Source organism: Odocoileus virginianus, chromosome 1 (assembly GCF_023699985.2).
Source record: "Odocoileus virginianus isolate 20LAN1187 ecotype Illinois chromosome 1, Ovbor_1.2, whole genome shotgun sequence".
Classification (NCBI taxonomy): Eukaryota; Metazoa; Chordata; class Mammalia; order Artiodactyla; family Cervidae; genus Odocoileus; species Odocoileus virginianus.
Genome location: NC_069674.1, coordinates 37737769 through 37757457, shown reverse-complemented (window position 1 = coordinate 37757457; position 19689 = coordinate 37737769). Strand labels below are relative to the sequence as shown.

At 44.0% G+C, this 19689-nt stretch overlaps 1 protein-coding gene across 1 annotated transcript; it reads left to right on the top strand.

The window, feature by feature from the left end:
* Positions 1–316: 316 nt before the first annotated feature.
* Positions 317–18779, top strand: INHBA (inhibin subunit beta A). The gene is made up of 3 exons (XM_020910227.2): positions 317–483; positions 2850–3403; positions 13301–18779. Exons 2-3 carry the CDS (start codon positions 3016–3018, stop codon positions 14188–14190), a joined length of 1278 nt encoding a protein of 425 aa, XP_020765886.1. The 5' UTR covers positions 317–483; positions 2850–3015; the 3' UTR covers positions 14191–18779.
* Positions 18780–19689: the final 910 nt, after the last annotated feature.

The window sequence follows — 19689 nt, the reverse complement described above, 5'->3', positions numbered from 1 at the left end:
AAATACTTTGTAAATAGAGGCAACTTCATGAAGTAAGAGATGCTTTCTGTGAAGATATAAAACTGAGCCTGAATATAAGAAGTGTGTGCTCAATTGGTCAAAGAAAAGTTGAAAGTTGGACCCTCAGTGAGACAGAGTTGTTGGATTCCAGGATTCTTCTAAAGGGGAGTCCAGTCAGTCAGACATTTCACTGGCTCACTGATCACCCAGTAGTGTTACTGAAGCCAAGAAAGGCTTTCCATTAGATAATGAGTTATGAAATATGTCTCACACTGGAAAAACCAGTCATCTGCTGATGTCATGCTGATTCTAACCAATCCCAAACAAAGCCCCAGCCCTCCTCGGCTTGACTGGTACCAATGTGTGACTGTACAAATAAGTAGTACAGTATAAAACTCCTCAGTGCCAATACCATGAAGAGGAACCCGGACAGCTCTTACCACACGAGACAAGAGTCTGCTGGTGAAAGAGAGGACCGGAAAGGTAATGCTTTTTAACTTACTTCTGAGCTCTTTCCACGTTCCTAGGCAGGATGGTGAGCAGGACTTTTACAACTTCTTGGCACTTCCATGCAGATTGTGATCTGTACCTTTTTATGTGTTCAAGCAAGTGAATAGTGTTTTTAGCAGCAGAGCATGCAGATAGATTATGTGTTTCTACAGCCCAATTCAGCATCTCTAGGCAAGGACTTGTGTCAAAGAGAAAGCGAATTTTTAAGTTACGTTCAAAATAGTAAATTCAGGGAATACACACAAACTCATATACAGAGAGGGTCCTGATGATGAGTTACATTTATCTCAATGCAGGTATTGGGACTCTCAAGTTGTTTGGAGTCATTAAACTTTGAGATCTATTTCAACCTCTCTTGTAAAACTTAATTGGACTGCAAAATGCTTTGGGTACTGCATATGGGACGCCAAATAGGTAGATTATGTTATAAATCTTCAGTTTCAAAGATATTTTATTAAGCAATTATTAACACAAGTGCCACCCTTTCACCATTCTCTTTCACCATCCCCCACTAGGAACAAATTAGACTCTTCAAGGAATGTTGACAAACTCTGAAGAGTAATAGCAGGGTAACTGATGTTCCTGGAAGTAAAAATCCTAAAGGTGGCTCGTCACAGAGAAAACCTCACAGGCAGATGCCTTAGAAAAGGGGGACGGGGTATCCAATTCAGAAAAGCTTTGTTACCTATGCAAACTGTAATTTTAACTTAGTATCACACTGGTCTCACCCTCCTCCCCTCACCCTCAGTTCTTATGCTTCTAGTAATGTTATTTATTAACTTTTCCCAACCAAAGTGCATTGCTTGACTATAATGCTCTGAACACACTAGGTGTCAGATATAAGCTGACTGTATCTACAGAAACTGAGAGGGCTTGCTTATGTGTGGGGAAGCAACTGAGAGGGAAGGAAAGCTTTAACAGATGGACCTCTTAAAGATACTTCTGCAGATAAAAGCAATAAGACAGAAAAATGAAAAAAAGGAGGGGGCGGGGGGAGGAGAATAAAAAAAACTCAGAGAGGCATTGTTTAAAAATTCACATTTTTCTTTTTCTGTGAACACTGAAATCCATGATGATTTCATCTGTGCTGTTCCTTTGAGAGAAAAAGAAGCAAGTCTGTTGACTGGTCCGGGATGCGGATAGGGAGCAGGCTGAACAAACTGCCCCATGACAGAGAAAATTATTTACCAGTATATTTTAGAGATTCTTCCCCTGCTAGGACCAGTTATTCAAGTCATAGGAGCTCACTATTTGTATAAATTAATGTGGGGAAGGCCAGTGGAATTCTGCATTTTTCCTGTGAATTCAGAGCCAGTGGTGGTGAGCTGTCATCTGTGAGTGTGTGTGCCGGGCAGGAGGGGTGGCGGCAAAAGACAGGGGCCAGAGCTTCACTTCACATGACACAAGCGTGTAACCCCCTGCCTGCCTGTGGACCTGCTGCCTTTTGCAGTTGGAAAAAGTAGAGTGTATTATATGACCCCAAACAAAAGTTCTATTTGCACTCCCCTCTGATCGCCTGCCAGTGTTGACGGCCCTGAACATTGAAATATGAATGAATGGGGGAAAGGACGGTCTGCAGGATTCCCTCCGGCCGGAAGTGACACAGTGGCCCCTCTTCTTGACCTTCACCACCTGCCTGCCCGCCTCTGGGCACCCTGAGCCCCACCTTCCAGGCAGTGGCCAGGCAGGGTAGAGGGGTGCTGGGGCAGGCTGTTTCAGTCTGGTCCTCCGTGTTGATGGAGACAGGCTTTGCTTGTCCCTCCAAAAGAGGAAGAAGGTGAAGCAAGAGGACCGGGCAGAGAAAGAAACAGGGTGGGGGGAGAAGTGAAGAAGTAGCAGAACCGAGTCAGGAGAATTTCCTTCGGAAGGGAAAGTAGAACTCCAGAGAATGGTGATATTTGCAGAGAGGTGTGTGTGTAAGGGAGCAGAAGGCAGGCAGCCTGTCAGAAAGAGTTGTCCCTCCCCTTCCTAATCACAGCCTTTACTCACAGACAAACTCCCTCCCTCTCCCATTCACTCACTCACTTAGGGCCAATCGCTCTGTCTCCCTGTCTCTCTCCCCCCCCTCTCTCTCTCCCTCTCTCCCTCCCTCCCTCTCCCCTTCTCTCCCTCTCTCTTCTGTCTCCCTGTCTCTCTTTCCCTCCCGTCCTCTCTCTGTCTCTCTCCCCCCCCACCCTGTCTCTCCCTCCCTCCCTCCTTCCCTCCTTCCCTCCCTCTCCTTACTCCCGGAGACAGTCAGAACTCTCCTCCCTGACAGCCACAAACCTACGGCACCGACTGCATTCAGAGAGGGAACCTGCAAACAAAACTTCACAGAAAACTTTTTGTTCTTGTTCCAGAGAATTGACTGAAGAGGAGAAAGGAAAAAAAAAAAAAAAAAAAAAAAGAAAAAAAAAAAAAAAAAAAAAAACCAAAAAAAAAAAAAAAAAAAAAGAACCCTGTGCGTGAGGGGGGTGGAAAAGCAGAGCCTTTTAAAAGGGCAAGACAACAACTTTCGCTGCCAGGATGCCCTTGCTCTGGCTGAGAGGATTTTTGTTGGCGAGTTGCTGGATTATAGTGAGGAGTTCCCCCACCCCGGGATCCGAGGGGCACAGCGCGGCCCCAGACTGCCCGTCCTGCGCGCTGGCCACCCTCCCAAAGGATGTACCCAACTCTCAGCCGGAGATGGTGGAGGCCGTCAAGAAGCACATTTTAAACATGCTGCACTTGAAGAAGAGACCCGATGTCACCCAGCCGGTACCCAAGGCGGCGCTTCTGAACGCGATCAGAAAGCTTCATGTGGGAAAAGTGGGGGAGAACGGGTACGTGGAGATAGAGGACGACATCGGACGGAGGGCAGAAATGAATGAACTTATGGAGCAGACCTCGGAGATCATCACGTTCGCGGAATCAGGTGGGTGCCTGCCCGGGGGTGGGGGTGGGGGGGGGGGCACACTGCTCTGACAGTCCTCGGCGGCGGAACTTCTTGCCCTCCAGCTGCACCCTGCCTGGGAAGGTCATGAGTTATTAGGGGACGGTAGCGGGTGGACCACGGCGAGGGCAGGGGGTTAGGGAGGGGGGGAGAGGACCTCCCAGACTGGGGTGCTGAGGTCCTGGGCAGAGCCCTGGCAGGAGATGGCTAGCTTACACTTGCTCAACTCAGCCGGTCGTCCCGGAGAAGCCCTCGGCCCAATGTGAAGCAGGAAGGTAGTCTGAGAGAGGATCCCTCGCTCTGCCTGCCCGGGGAACTAGATCAGAGGAGCCGGAGGAAAGTCGGGGCATTTTCTGGTGCTGGGGGGAAGCCCGGAGGCTTCCGGACCCCATCTAAAGTTTTTGCTGGCGGTGGGTGGGGTGGGTGGGGTGGGTGGGGGGATGGCGGCAAGCGCAGGATCGGGATGGCATGGCCCAGATGAAGTCATTGTCTTAAAAACATCCCTTTTTCTTTAAAAGTCCAATCAGGGGCCACATCGAGAAGCAGGGCATATTAGTGACAGTCATTTTTACCTTTAGAAACTCTGCCTCTAAAGACACAAGCATCACATTCTAGTGATGAACGACTTTAGGGGGTGGGGTGGGCTAGGGAACAGATGACATTGAACCATCAGTCACTTTTGGAACACTGACTTTTGCTCTCTGAACTAAAAAAAAAAAAAGAGTTTTGTTCTCTGTAAAGTTACTAAGAGCTCTCTGCCAAGGAATGCAACCTTGACAAAGTGCTCTCAGATACTACACTGAACTCCCACTCAATCCTTAAGAGGAAGAACTTTAATAAATAGATTCTAATCGTTGGCTCAGGACCATGCTAACCTGTTGCTGAAGAAAACAATACCTGTCAAAAGGGCCTGCTGGAGACCCGGGGTCAGGTTATTTTTACAGTTATGTGACCCAGATCCTTTTGCCTGTCTACAAGCCTGAGCGTGCTGCGCCTGGGCACACACAGATGTGTTAATTTCATGTTACTTTCATGGTAATGCCAGGCTAAAGAATTGCATCCCTTGCCAAATCCATTTGAAAGGAATGCCATTGTTTTGTTTGGTAGAGCATATGGCCAGTAAAGTATGTGCCGGGACTCCCAGCATTGCTGTTTAAAAGTTTGCCGCAGCAGTATAAACAATTAAGGCAACACTCAGAATTTCCAATCCTGAAAACCTGTTGACTCAGATGGTATATTTTCAAGAAAACCATGTGAGACCAGGGCATCCTTCTGGGGGGTGGGGTGGGGTGGGGGTGGAGCAGATAGCCTGCTGACTTGCTGGTTCCCCCTCCTAGGAAAAGCTCTGGTGTCCCGTGGGCAGTTTAGCTCTCTCACCAGAAGCTTCTTTCTTTTCAAGAAGGTCTGACTTTCTTCCCTTAAAGCTCTTTTTCCATGCAGTCCCAAAGGACTTTTGACTTTATCTTGTGAAGCTTACTGAGGGAAAGAGGCAGGTTGGAGTCTTTTTGAGCTGCCACCCAATTTTTCTTAACATTTTCTGAGGTCCTGAGCGGGGAAATGGATTCCAGTGGTATAGGTGCTGCTCCTTCTTCTGCCACAATAGGGACCCTGTATATGTTTTTATATACTAATTGCCACACAGAATGGCCTTAATTGCAGCTCTTCCTCAATTGGCTTTACCCACATCATATGACTAAGCAGACATATGCCTCTGGCCACTTTTAACTGCACACCTGATGCACCCAATTCCTGACTTCTCCAACTTGTAAAGCAAAACACTCCTTTGGCATTGAGAGATTTTGCAGGGAAAAGAATTTGAATTTTTGCCTTCTTTCTTACTTATGGCCTTCATCTCAGTGCCAATCTTTTTTGTCAATTATATGAAATCTCGTCATTTTTCAAAAAACCTTTTCTGGCCCCTATTTGGTTTGAAAGAAATTGAGCTACTTTTTGAAAAGGTGGATTCATTTAACTCACGTGTTGACTACAGTTTAAGGTCTATAATGGAAAACTCCTCCGGGTTGAGTTTACAGCTTGACTTTGGGCAAGTTGCTGGCTGCTTAGAAAAGGTTTTTGACACTTGCTCATTTTTCTCATTTGAGAAGTCTCATGCATCAACTTTAAGTCGACTTAGTATAATTTCACGAAAATGATTGCTCTATGGACAATCTACTCTCCGAGTAGAGTAAGTACTATGTGAGTATTTTGCTGCTCCTTTGCTAACCCAGAAGAGAGATTTATCATCAGAACAATTGTCGTGAATATATGAAAATGTCTTGTTGCTTTTGGAATAATTCAACCTTAGTAATTCTAAAATGATGTCAAACATCAAGATTTTTAAGAATAGCAAAGGGCATTCAGTTTTTTTTTTCTCTAGATACCATTCTGTACAGCATAGAATTCAGTGTCATCTGCATGCATGTCACAAATGCTCACCATACATGCATTCTTCAGCCTCATGATTCCTCAGTTGAGGAATTCCTCAGTTGAGGAATCATGTTTATTGTTACCTTTACTCATTATGACACTTGAAGAAGGCCAAGACATGGCCACCACAGTTGAAGGACTCGCACTCAGGTGCCAGGAACTTTTTGAACTGAGTCTGTCCCTTGTGTTCAGGTGGAAAGCACCCCACCTTGGTAAAGCTGACACGAGTTGCTGTTGACTAAGCGCTAAAGCATTGCCCTCAGCTTCTCTGAAATGTATTCTCACAAACAACAATGATTTTCTTTTTATATCTGTAACCCCAGATTGCTAACCAAGGTGACTGCATTTTTTGCAAGGCTGGCAACAGAATCCTCTGTTGTTTAACACTTTAAGGAACAGGAGGAAGAGATGGGTAGAGTCAAGCCAACTCTCACCATAATTATCACTGAGGCCAAATTAGTGGTCTTCTTGACTTCTCTATTTTCTCTTTTTATGATTTGTGACAAAAGCCAGTCAAAGGAGGATAATGATATATCCTTGAGTATCATGCCGATTCTGGTAATGAGGTTAGCAATTGATAGCACTTACTGAAGAAAGTATAGGGGAAGAAAGACAAATCAAGCCCAAGAAATAGAAAATACGCCCACAGCCCAGGTGTTGTTGAAAGCAACACATACATTTCCTTCCTTGGAACATTCTAGCTAACGGAAGATTTGAGTTAAAATGTACATACATAAAGGTTCCCAGACAGAGGTCTAAGGGTGGCTTGCTAGGATGACTGTTTTCCTCCACCCCAGGAAAGTCATCTCAAGGTGGACGTGACTCCCACTACCCCATGCCCATCTTCTGAACTTGCTGGGAATTCACCCTCACAGGGGTTATACACGCTCTTCTCTGAATAATGGAAATAATCGGCCACAAGAGGGCGCATTCCAAAGACTTTTGCTCCTTACCAGTTAGTCTTCCAGGGAAACAATTTCACCTACTGGAAGCCCCAGCCTGCATCGCCTTAATCTTGCTGATTAACAATCCGCCCTCCCCGCCCCGCCCTCCTTCCTTTCATCCTGCAGGATAAGTTAGGATTTTATGGGTTGAGAGGAACATGACTACCTGTAACATATTACATGAGACAGACGGTACGGAAATAGGAATTGTAGTGATACGTATGGACATTCCACAGCTCTATGGAAGACAGAGGAATGATAAATTTCAGAAGCAAACAAAGCGGAGCGGGGAGAAATGTGACCGTGAATCATCAGCAATCCTGATTTGCTCACACGTCTCTCCCTAATACGGCTGCCTGAGCTTTGACAAAAAACTTCTTCCGTCTCCGTCTCCCCTGATGTGGTTGCCTAGTGGGCCTGTTTTATCAGCAGTTTTCACCAGCGACAAAGGACAAGTGACTTCAGACAGGGAGGAGAAAGTCTATTTATTTATGCCTTGTGGGAACAGCACGTAAGGCTTTGGAGGATGCGTTTGTTTCTTGCACTGAGAGTGTAGAGAGAAATGGTGGAGAAAAGATGTGTAAAGAGATGGATTAGTGGTTTGGGCCAGAGGAGGAGGTGTATTGGAGTGGGTGTAGGGGAGGATCAGGGTAGAAATTCAGTTTTCGTATTTGGAAAACCCAGAATCATACCTTCCCAGGCACTTTGCGTAAAAATACGTGTTTCTCTTGGTCCCTCTTCTGCTAAAGTGTACTCAGGCACAATCTCTTGTAGTTCAGAATGCTTTATACCAGACTGGTTCCTAGCTCCAAAACCCAAAGTGTAAAAGTTCTCAGGAACTTTGGAAGAAGGCTCTGAAAGTCCGAGGGTTGAACCTTCAGAAATTTTTTCTCCTTTTAGGCATCTAAAATCCCTTTCTCCCTAAATATTTAACCTTTTTTTAATTGCTATTTAAATGAAAGATGCAGGAATGTGGCCGAGCATTTACAATTCAATAGCAGATCCTAAGAAAAGATAGTAAGTCTAAAAAAAAAAATCAAGATAATTTATAACTAAAGTTCTGCTTTGGCAAGACCCTCTCCTGCAGGTTAAAGGAGGCATAACCTTCAAGGCCTCACTTGCTGCTTTTAGCAGAAATCCCTGGAAACAGTCCAGATGCAAAATTAGTGCTTCAGGGAGCACACATGCTATATTCTCCCATCAGTGACTGTACCATGTCTAGGCACAGGGAAACTCTGGCGAAGAATGGAAAATGAAAGTAACAGCTGTATATTACAGCGAGCCCCCCCACCCCCACGTGGTGAGTTTAACTCCTCCATAAACAACAAGGCTCTTTACATTAACATTAGAGACTTAATTATTACTCACATGGAGAAGGGCAGCATACTTTAAGTAGGACCCTGGTGAGGAGAACAAAACGTATCAAAAATGAAACACTGCATGTTAGTATCGTTTATTTCATCGGAGTTGCTCCTGGATCCATGAACCTGCTGGTGGGGTTGGGTGGGGAATGAGCAGCATTTTGTATCCTAGTGTTGGGGAGGGGGAAGAACCAGGAACTTGGCTGCTTAACCCTTGGCATGCCTGCCTATATCTGTGAGTGAGTTATGAAAACATTTGAAAAATTCTGAAAGCATCAAAGCAAAGGAAAATGTGCTTTCAGGTATTTTCACTTGCAGGTTTCCAAACTCATTCCTCCATTCAATGCCTCCCACTCGGAAACATTTCTGAGGTGTTCCCTACAAGGTGCAGTAATCATCTCTCCTACCCATTTTTAGACACTTTTTTTTTTCCTCCCTTTGGTATGTGTCCACCAAACTCGAGAGGTTTAAGTGATGAAATATTATCACCCACATGGGTTTGCGTGGGACTTCTTGGTGAATTACTCAGGCAGAGCAGGCTGTGATACAAGCGTTGCTCACAAGCCTCGGGAGGGAAAAAATAGCGCAGAGGATGAAAAGAATATTATCATAGAGTAGGTAATGAAAGGTTAGCAAAGCCAGCAGCTATATCTAGTTAGGTAGGTAACAGTGTAGGAACCCGGCGCACACCTGTATAAACGAATGCTGTACCCCAAAGCACTATGGGAAGATTTTCATTCCAAGATTTTATAGCAGGAGATATTTAAGTCAAGCCTGAAACTGACTAGTAATTGATCCTAAACACCGCAGCCTTAGGCAAACTCCTTCCATTTTTCGAATTGCTGTGCATGGAGATTTGAGGATTGGAGCATCCTGAAAGCATCATTGCAGTATAGCCATCTGTCTCCGATAAAACACAGATAAAGCAAATGTAATCAAGTGACTACTTATATTTTTCATGCCTAAGAAATTTGAGGGTTGTTATATCTTTTTGAAACCTACAGCCCTGGTAAATATGAATTCCATCCAGCGCCTAGCTCTCTCATTCTGTGCCCCCTCCACTTCTGCAATGAAAGCTAGATGTAAAAGAAAAAGTAAATGCACTGCTTAATAAGTCAGAATATAATAGAACTTTGAAAATGTACCTGCATATAAGGTAGACATTAGGAAGCCTTGAATCTCTCTCTTCCCCCTGTTCTCATGAGCATTATGGCCACGGCATTTTCGTGAAATTGGATCTCAGTTTTATTTTTTTTCCCTGATAAAATATCACACAATATACAAATAGCAGTTCCAGAAATGGACACCAGGAGAAGGAAGCGACAGGCATGTCAATTAGTAGGGGAAAATCCAAATGTCAGAAATCTGGGGGAGAGATCCAGCACGCAGGCAATGGAGGCAAATACAGGGAACCGAGTCTTTCTGCTCAGATCATTAAACCGATGCATATTTCAGCACTGCGCCTCTTCCCAGTACGCAGGCAATGCCATGCAGTTAATTATCAGCCAGGACCAGGATGAAAGTCATTTTATGATGACTCTCTGATCCTAATATAACAGCACCTGACAGATTGAGTCCCCTCTAATGAGTACTCTCTTTGTACAATCCTCTCTCAGGAACACTAAATCATTTGCTTCCAAGTAGAGCTGCCTGTGGAGAAGGGGTGGGGCTATATTGTGCATCAGAAACCAACTCTTGAGAAATGAGGGGCTGCCCTGTAGGCTGTTCCTGGAAGCAAGGGGCCTCGGCTCGCTGACCCTCTGGAGGCAATTTACATGTGGTGCCACTGGTACAAGTCAGCCAGTGAGCATCTCACCACCTCTTCCCAGCATCTGTAGACTTCTCTGGATTTTATTCAAGGAAAGTCCAATGTGGGTGGGTCTGCACTGCCACCTGGACCCTCTCTTTACCGGGGACCATCTACCTTCACCCTCAGCCCCTTCTCCCCTGCTGGTTGAGAAATGATTGAGCCTGTGGAAATTGAGCCTGTGGAAATGAGCCCTCCCAGCCTGGGGACAGTCAGACTCTCCCATTTCACACTCTTTCCTAGAAAAGCAAATCAGAACCTTGTGCCCGCTGGCTCCTCTAACTTAGCAGCTTCTAGATCTCTGTCTTTGGAGTGGCACCCTGTGCGGTTTAAGGTTTCAGAAGTTGGCCTGCGTGGAGGCAGAAGGGAGAGCAGCAGGGAGCTTGTTAGCATTCTCTGTGGGGCAGGGCGGCTGTGCCCACACTGGGGGAGACCACGGGCTCCTCCACGCCTTTTCACGGAGCCTAGGGCAGCTTCCAGCTGCCTTTCCCTCTTGTCTCTCGAGGACTCTACAACTCAGAATCCACAGCTGATGATCTTTTTAGAGTTAAGTGATGAAGCTCTGCTTTGTGGTCTCCTCTCTTTGGCTTTCTTAAAAGATAAACAGTAACAACCACCCCCCCCCCCCCCCAAGCCCCACCAATTTTTAGCAAAGGAGAGTACTGGATTCCTGTTTTGAAAAAAAAAAAAATGTCCTCTCGCTTCCTTAAAAATGACAGTTTACTCCTCTAACTGTTCCCCGCTCTGGTGATCTAATCATAAACCTAACTTCATGATTCATTTCAACTCCTGCCAGAGATGCGAGGTCGGAGGCAAAGGAATGCTGCTCACCACCACCACCAGCAGCACCGTCAGAGCCAATGTCCTTTCAAGTTTGTACAGGGAAACCAGAGAACCTTTCCTATATGCATGCAGCCCTGCTGGGGCCCCGGCCTCAGTGAATTTACCACTAGCAGTATCACACTGTTAAATTAAGAACAGAATCCACAGCTCTCCCTGCACAGAATAGCCTTTCTGCTGCAGAGAACTTGAAACCGTGCCTAAAATTTATAGTACCGTAAACATCTCAGGGCTGAGAGTGATAAGTATGGCTGGATTTCCGTTAGCTATAGAAATCCAGGCAGGGAGACCCCCTAGGGAGCTGCGCGTTCTAAGAGGAACTTTCAGATGGTTCTCAGATTTGTGCTCCTCCGGATGCATGTACTTGAGCAGTTGGAGCCAGGTACACACAGGCGGCAGTTGAGAAAAGAGAACTTGTTTCAGATACCACCAGGTGGTAGCAGGGGAAGTGAGGGGACCTCACTTTGATCAGTCAAAGAATTCTAGTGTGGACACCCGCTTCTTACAGTAAATGTTGTTGCAGGAATATAGGGGCTTGTAGTAAGAGAAGGAAATGAATGACTTTTTCTCACTTTAGAATTAGGCAAGAACTGAGTGGTTCCTGCATTCAACCACTCTGCCAATGTAGGGGTCTCCTCTCTTATTAACAGCTGTTGCTATATTTGGACTCTCTAAGCAGCATTCAAGGGCTTCCTTGAATGGAAGGAATGAGCCACCTTGAATGGTGGCTCAGCAGTCAAGAATCTGCCTGCAATGCAGGAAATGTAGGTTTGATCCCTGAGTTGGGAAGATGCCCTGGAGAAGGAAATGCAATCCACTCCAGTATTCTTGCCTGGCAAATTCCATGGACAGAGGAACCTGGTGGGCTATAGTCCATGGGATCACGAGAGTCGAACACAGCTTAGTGACTAAACCTCCAAACTGCTAAAGGAAGGAGGCAAAACTAAGGGATACAAGGGTAGGAGGTCGATCTCTTCTAGTTTGGTGCTAAGGGTGCCTCCATTTGTTAATAAAGAAGCAAGTAATTGACTACTTCCTTCTAAATCCTGGGCTATGACAGTAAACGAGATAGAGAGGACCTCAGACCTGGGGTGTCCTAAGTTGGACTGGCAGGAGAGTGGGGGTGGAGGTGGGGAAGAGGCATCACTTCTAGGGGAAGAGGAGTCATCCCATCTAAAAGTCAAAGCTTTATTAAGGGCAGTCACTGTGGATGGTGTTTGGGGAGCAAGGGTCTTCTAGGTAGAAAAACAGTAACTGTCAGTGCCTGGAGATGAGAGGTTTGTGAGATGTTCATGCTGTGAGGCTGGACCACAGAGATGGGGTGCTGGGAGAGACCTGAGCCGGAAGGTGGGAGCAGCTCAGGTACAGCCCAGAGTTCCCTGCAGTTTCTGTCTTATAATGAGGACAGCAGGAGCTCAGTGCAGGACTGGACGGAACAAGTGATGGGAATGAGTCCACCTCTGGGAAAGATCCCTTTACCTGCTTAATGGAGAAATGATGGGAGAGGGGCCTGACTCCCTGCTGGCCTGACAGCTTGTGCCTAAGAGAAATGGCTGTTGCAGTGACCCAGGAAAGGAATGGTGGGGCGTGGAGCAGGTTGTGGCTGCGGAGGAGGAGGCAAGCCCCGTGGGGACACGCCAGGAAGTGCTGTGTGTGCTCAGTTGGCCAGTCGTGTCCAACTGTTTGAGACCCCGTGGACTGTAGCCCACCAGGCTTCTCTGTCCATGGGGATTCTCCAAGCAAGAATACTGGAGTCGGTTGCCAAGCCCTCCTCCAGGGGATTTTCCCAACCCAGGGATCGAATCCAGGTCCCCTGCATTGTAGGTGGATTCTTTCACCATCTGATCCACCAGACACTACAGGCAGTCTTACATAGCAGGGTGTTTGCATATTTGTTTCAGGGATAATAGTGTCTCTACAGCTTGCTAGAGCTTATAGTATATCTTCGTCTATCTTATCCTGTTGGGTCCTTCCAAACCTATGAGATAATGGGCCAGATGTCACTATATTATTCCCATTTTATAAAAGGTAAGACTCAGGTTAAGCAGTTAGTCAGCAGACCCCGGCTCCCAGACACACTCAGATCCAGTTTCTCTTCTTTCTAGAGCAAGAGTTGATGAAGTTTCTCTGAAAAGGGCCAGAGAGTAAGTCTCTTAAGCTTTGTGGGCCAAGTGGACTCTGTCGTGACTATTCAAATCCAAAATCTAGTCAAAGCAGCCACAGACAACCTGTAAAGAAATGAGCATAGCTGGGATCCAGTAAAAATTCATGGGCACTGCAATTTAAATTTCATGCAGTTTTCACATGTCACAGCATCCTATTTTTCTTCAGCCATTTAACAATGTCCAAACCATTCTTCAGATACATAGGCCTTCATTCGCAGAGCCTGGTTAGAGATGATTTGTAACAGAGGCTGCCATGCTTGCCAGAAATTAGGAGGTGGCCTTGAACCTGATATTAACGTATCCCTGCTCTCTTTTGTTCTGTGTTTCATCTTTAGGCACAGCCAGGAAGACGCTGCACTTTGAGATTTCCAAAGAAGGCAGTGACCTGTCCGTGGTGGAGCGCGCAGAAATCTGGCTCTTCCTGAAGGTTCCCAAGGCCAACAGGACCCGGAGCAAAGTCACCATCCGTCTCTTTCAACAGCAGAAGCACCTGCAGGGCAGCTTGGATGCAGGGGAGGAGGCTGAGGAAGTGGGCTTGAAGGGGGAGAAGAGTGAAATGTTGATATCGGAGAAGGTGGTGGATGCTCGGAAGAGCACCTGGCACATCTTCCCCGTCTCCAGCTGCATCCAGCGGTTGCTGGACCAGGGCAAGAGCTCCCTGGACATACGGATTGCCTGTGAGCAGTGTCAGGAGACCGGTGCAAGCCTGGTGCTCCTGGGCAAGAAGAAGAAGAAAGAAGAGGAGGGGGAAGGGAAGAAGAGGGATGGAGAAGGAGGGGCGGGAGGGGACGAGGAGAAGGAGCAGTCGCACAGACCTTTCCTCATGCTGCAGGCCCGCCAGTCTGAAGACCACCCTCACCGGCGCCGGCGGCGGGGCTTGGAGTGTGACGGCAAGGTCAACATCTGCTGTAAGAAACAGTTCTTTGTTAGTTTCAAGGACATTGGCTGGAATGACTGGATCATCGCTCCCTCGGGCTACCACGCCAACTACTGTGAGGGTGAGTGCCCCAGCCACATAGCAGGCACGTCGGGCTCATCCCTCTCCTTTCACTCGACGGTCATCAACCACTACCGCATGCGGGGTCACAGCCCCTTCGCCAACCTCAAGTCGTGCTGTGTGCCCACCAAGCTGAGACCCATGTCCATGTTGTACTATGATGATGGGCAGAACATCATCAAGAAGGACATCCAGAACATGATCGTGGAGGAGTGTGGTTGCTCATAGAGCGCCCAGCCCAGGGGGGATGGGAGCGAGATGGTCCAGAGAAGACAGTGGTGACATGAAGACATGTTTAAGGTTTCTGACTGAAACAACTAGAAAAAAAAACAAAAAGAAATTAAAAAAAAAAATAAAAGCAAAACCTAAAGCAGATGAAGGAAGATGTGGAGAAACTCCCTAGCCAGGGCTCAGAGATGAAACAGTGAAGGAGATGGGAATTGTGGGGGAGAGGGAGAGTGGGGTGCCCTTCACTTCTTCCTCCAGCATCCGAGGGGTGACAGCAGTTGCTCAAACGGGAATATCATCCTCTCCTTTTCAGTTCCCTTTCCGTATGAGCCTCGAAGTCAGCTTGTCTGGTCTGCAGTAATGTGGGCTGACACAACCCAAATAGCATCTAGAAAGCCATGCGTTTGAAAGGGCCATTTATAGGCACTTTCCCACCCAGTAACCCAGGTCGTAAGGTATGTCTGTGTGACCCTCTCTCTGTGTATATCAGCCCATGCACACACACAAAGACACACACACCCCTCGCAGACACACACACATACCCACCACACACACACACCCCTACACACAGATGCACACATACAGACCACACAGCCCACCACGTACACATGAACACACACCAGACCTCGTACACACAGAGACACACATTGAACACACACAAAGGCATTTCCACACCACACACACACACATACACATATTCTGGTAAAAGAACACTAGTGTGCAGGTGGTCACACCTTCTTTTTCTGCACCACTTCCGCAACAAAACAATAACCAACATGAAAAAAAAAATTGAGAACAAGAATGGGAAGCATGAAAGATCAAGGAAAAAAGAATACCAAGTTACATTTCGTTAAGGTGCTTATGATCTTAGAACTATGCAACCTAATAGGTTTGAAACTGTTTACCTGAGAGAGAACAAAAAGAGAGACTTTTTTGTATTGGAAGTAACCTGATTAATTTTTATTTTCTTCAAGGAGAGATACTTGAAAGGAATATGTTTGTCCATCTGTTGGATCCAAACATTTCTATATTTTGTAAATGTTGTTTTTTTTTTTATCGTTTACTATTTGCACTACAATGGTGTTCGACCTGTCTAATCCTTATTTAACAAGTATTTTCTTTGGGTGGGGGTGGGGTGGGGTTCAGAGCTGCACTTAATGTGAGCTATAAAAGAACTGCTACAGCACACAAAATAGCTATTTTTATTATTATAATTATAATTATTATTATTATTTTGTACCTTAAAAAATAGACACATACACCAAAGACATTTGTGTGAGCCTTTAAACAGTCTGTCTGTGGTTGGTATCATTCGCCATCAATGAGTCAGGGGTTGGGATTCAAGGTTGAGTAAGGTGGATTGTGTTCAGGCTTGAAAGACCTGAAAAGTTTGGGTTTTTTTTTTTTTTTGACTCCTTATACATCCATGAAACAGGACATTTCATACTGGATGTACAGTAGTTGTACACTGTTGGATATCAAGTTCAATCAGATTCATGGAACGCTCCATGCTCGTATGTGTATATATACAGTGCTCGGGCACATGCATGTCTGTGTGTATGTATACATGTGGCGCATCGTGTCCATACACATTTTAAGCACTTCAGGCTGTCATTTTTTAAATGTTCTTAAGGCAATGAATGTTTGTGTGCAAAACACAGTATTTTTAAGAAGGATAGGCTATCGTTTTTGCTTTTACTCTGAACTAGGTGGGCACATTTCAAAAATTTGGATGGGAAAAGCCTAGGAATTCCAGTGAATATTCAGCAAGACCCTCTTTTAATGTACAGGGATCCAAGTCCCTCCTCTTTCTTGTCCTCCAACCCCATCCTACAAGTTACTTACTCCCTGCAGGGAAAACAAAGCAGGAAACTCGTGTTCCATCTAGGCTGATTATTTGGATAACATATGTATTATCTGTTGGAATCAATCTTAAATCAGAAGCTTTTTCAGGAAAAAAAATTAACCATAAGCCAGGATAAAAGAGGTGGGTGCATTTTTTAATTTGCTTTTTTATGATTAAGGTCTGGTTGTGAGAAATATTACCTGCGCAGCTGGACTCAATAACGTTGCTGTCACTAGTTAAACGATAAATAATTTGGGGGAAGGTGTTTAAGAGCATGGGAGTAAGAAAAGGAATGGGAGACAGGAATGAGGGCAGTAGTAAAAATCCCTGATATTTTAATTTACAGCCCAGATTCTTGATGTATAAATTGGTATGCATTGATTCAGATGTGAAAAGGAAAAAAAAACACTTTGTTTTATAAATATCAAAGTACATGCTTAAAGCTAAATTGTTACTGATTTATTCTATGATATTTAGCTTGCCTAGGTCATACTTATTCATTTATGTGCTTTTTAAAATACAGAGCCTTACTTATACTGATTTGTTGAAATTTGTGAAAGTTGGGGGAAAAAAGATCTCATGGGGGAAATTACGTTTGTTAGAATTCTGTAAAATATTGAAGCTTTCAGCCCTATGCCAATTTGTAGATTTTTTAAAAACATTAATAGTAGGAAAATAAAGTATCGGTGAGAAATCATTCCCAAGGTGATTTAGCTCTTCTTGAGAAATAGACCAAATCAATCTGCTATCTACTAGGCTGTAGGTAGGCAGATTTAATGTTGTGACCTGGCTGTACATACTACAGTTTAGAGGTTCATCCTTTGTTGTGCAGGAAACCCCACATGAGTGCATAAGAATAGATTCTAATTAAGTATGAGATGGAGTGCATGCAACATTGATACTTCCTCACCCTTAACCATTGACTAGGAAATTGGGCAGCTGAGTGTCATGAAATTTTCATGAAAAACTTTGAGGGCCTTTTGAACTGCTTCTTATTTGGCATTGGAACTAATAGAGGAACCTATGAAAATAGTATGGGAAATCAAGTCCTAGTTCACTGTGTAATGGCAGAGATGGCCCAGGCACTAGACAAAGCGAAAAGAGGTTGAAAAAATAGCTGATCTCTGTCTGTGGCTCCCATTCATCTCAAATATGTATGCCATCTACTGAAGCCTTTAAATCTTGGATATGTTGAGGGTACAATGGGGTTTGCTAAGTGACCACAGTAATTAGTATACTGCAGAGCTAAATGAAATTACATATGACAATATTTTAATGGGAAGATTTCATTTAATAAATTACACATCTCCAAACTTTAATTAAAATATTTTATTAAATGTATATGGCCTTGAAATAGAATGATAAATTACAACTATCTTTGATCATCTTGGAAGTTTTGCAACTTTGTAAACAGCTATGCTGTTCATGGAGCAGCGTGAGGTCAAAAGAAAAAGCTTTTAAATTCCACCAGACTGGGTCTTCCCTATCTGTTTTCCTAAAGCAAGTTTAGCTTCATCTGATCTGTGCTCTTTCTATAGGGCTCATTTCTAGGCTCTTAAAAGTCTACCCACATCCAATCTTCAAAGATCTGAAAAGCACGTGTTCCCAAATAATTTTTAAGAATCCTAAATATGTTGTAGATTTGATTGACTTTTTCTTTTTCTTTTTTTTTCCAAAAAAAGTAAGGTGAATTCCAGAACACTGAGTTGGGATTTTCTTGTCTCTGAAGACCAATCAGTTTCATACTTATTTAAGATTGATTCCATACTCTGATTTTAAGGAGAGTACCTGCCTTCTCCAAGTGAATTTTTTTGTCACCCTCAAGAGATTGAACATCAAGGTGACTCTAAAATCAAAAAAGGCAAATGCCTTAGTGCTATTAAGCTTAGACTCAAATTATCGTGTCCACTTGAAAAAATGATTTCCTGTGGGCCTTTTGGAAACTTCTCTTTTCAATATAGAGAAAAACTTAGTCACCCTGAAAACCTACACAATAAATGGAACTTGTAGATGTGGGCAGAAGTCTTGCGGGTGGACACTGTGTATGTTTAAATTAAACCCTTTATCACTGAGAAGCTGTTGTATGGGTCAGAGAAAATGAATGCTTAGAAGCTGTTCACATCTTCAAGAGCAGAAGCAAACCACATGTCTCAGCTATATTATTATTTATTTTTTATGCATAAAGTGAATCATTTTTTCTGTATTAATTTCCAATGGGCTTTACCCTCTATTTAAATGCTTTGAGAAACAGTGCATTGACAATGGGTTGATATTTTTCTTTAAAAGAAAAATATAATTATGAAAGCCAAGATAATCTGAAGCCTGTTTTGTTTTAAAACCTTTTATGTTCTGTGGTTGGTGTTGTTTGTTTGTTTGTTTGTTTTATTTTGATCCTTTTTTTTTTGGCATATTACATGCAGTTCTTTAACCAATGTCTGTTTGGCTAATGTAATTAAAGTTGTTAATTTATATGAGTGCATTTCAACTATGTCAATGATTTCTTAATATTTATTGTGTAGAAGTACTGGTAATTTTTTTATTTACGATATGTTTAAAGAGATAACAGTTTGATATGTTTTCATGTGTTTATAGCAGAAGTTATTTATTTCTATGGCATTCCAGCGGATATTTTGGTGTTTGCGAGGCATGCAGTCAATATTTTGTACAGTTAGTGGACAGTATTCAGCAACGCCTGATAGCTTCTTTGGCCTTATGTTAAATAAAAAGACCTGTTTGGGATTTATTATTTTTATTTTTATTTTTTGTCTTATTGATTTCCCAAGATCAACCTTGCACACATATTGCCATGTCTTTTGCTGGGTGACAATTTTGTTTCTACCATAATTATCTGGAAAAATATGAGAAAAATAGATCACATGGGAGAGAGAGAAAAAAAACTGAACTAAGAGAGCTCAAATAGAAAAAGAATATATATTGCTGTGTCAGGCAGAGGTTTGTAATGGATTGCAGGTACTTGTGAAGTGAAAGTGAAAGTTGGTCAGTCATATCTGACTCTTTGTGACTCCTTGGACTGCAGCCTGCCAGGCTCCTCTGTCTGTGGAATTTTCCAGGCCAGAATAGTGAAGTGGGTAGCCATTCCCTTCTCCAAGGGATCTTCCCAACCCAGGGATTGAATCCAGGTCTCCCACATTGCAGGTGGATTCTTTACCATCTGAGCCACCAAGGCAGGTACTTGGACCAGCAATATTTAAATTAGATACATTTTGCTAATTTCCCATTTCTCAATGGCAAAATTCTTGTAGTAGTAAGTAACATGAGATAGACATTTCCTCTTTCTCTCCCTCCAACTTTCCTTCTTCCCTACATCCCTCCTTCTTCTTCCTTCTCTTTTTTCTTCCTCCTTTCCTTTCTGGATGAAAATCTGGAATTGCATGGAACTACCAGTTCTCAAGAACTACATACACAGGAAAGAAACAGACTGGTACCAACAAGACCCATTCAGAGTCACACAAGTACAGTCCTGAATGAATTGATCCTTTTGCTTCACCCATCTTAGAGATTATATGGAGAAACTAACTTCTGTGAACACCAATACAAGTAAGCATGACTTTATGCTTCATCTTACTTGCTGTTCCCACCTCATTATTTCAACCAACCAGAACACTAGACATTGATGACCCTGCTTTTAAAGA

Excerpts from the sequence above, each read along its gene's own strand:
- INHBA (XM_020910227.2), top strand. The coding sequence starts at position 3,016 with ATGCCCTTGCTCTGGCTGAGAGGATTTTTGTTGGCGAGTTGCTGGATT. Across the intron at positions 3,404-13,300 it reads CATCACGTTCGCGGAATCAG|GCACAGCCAGGAAGACGCTG; the intron begins GTGGGTGCCTGC and ends TTTCATCTTTAG.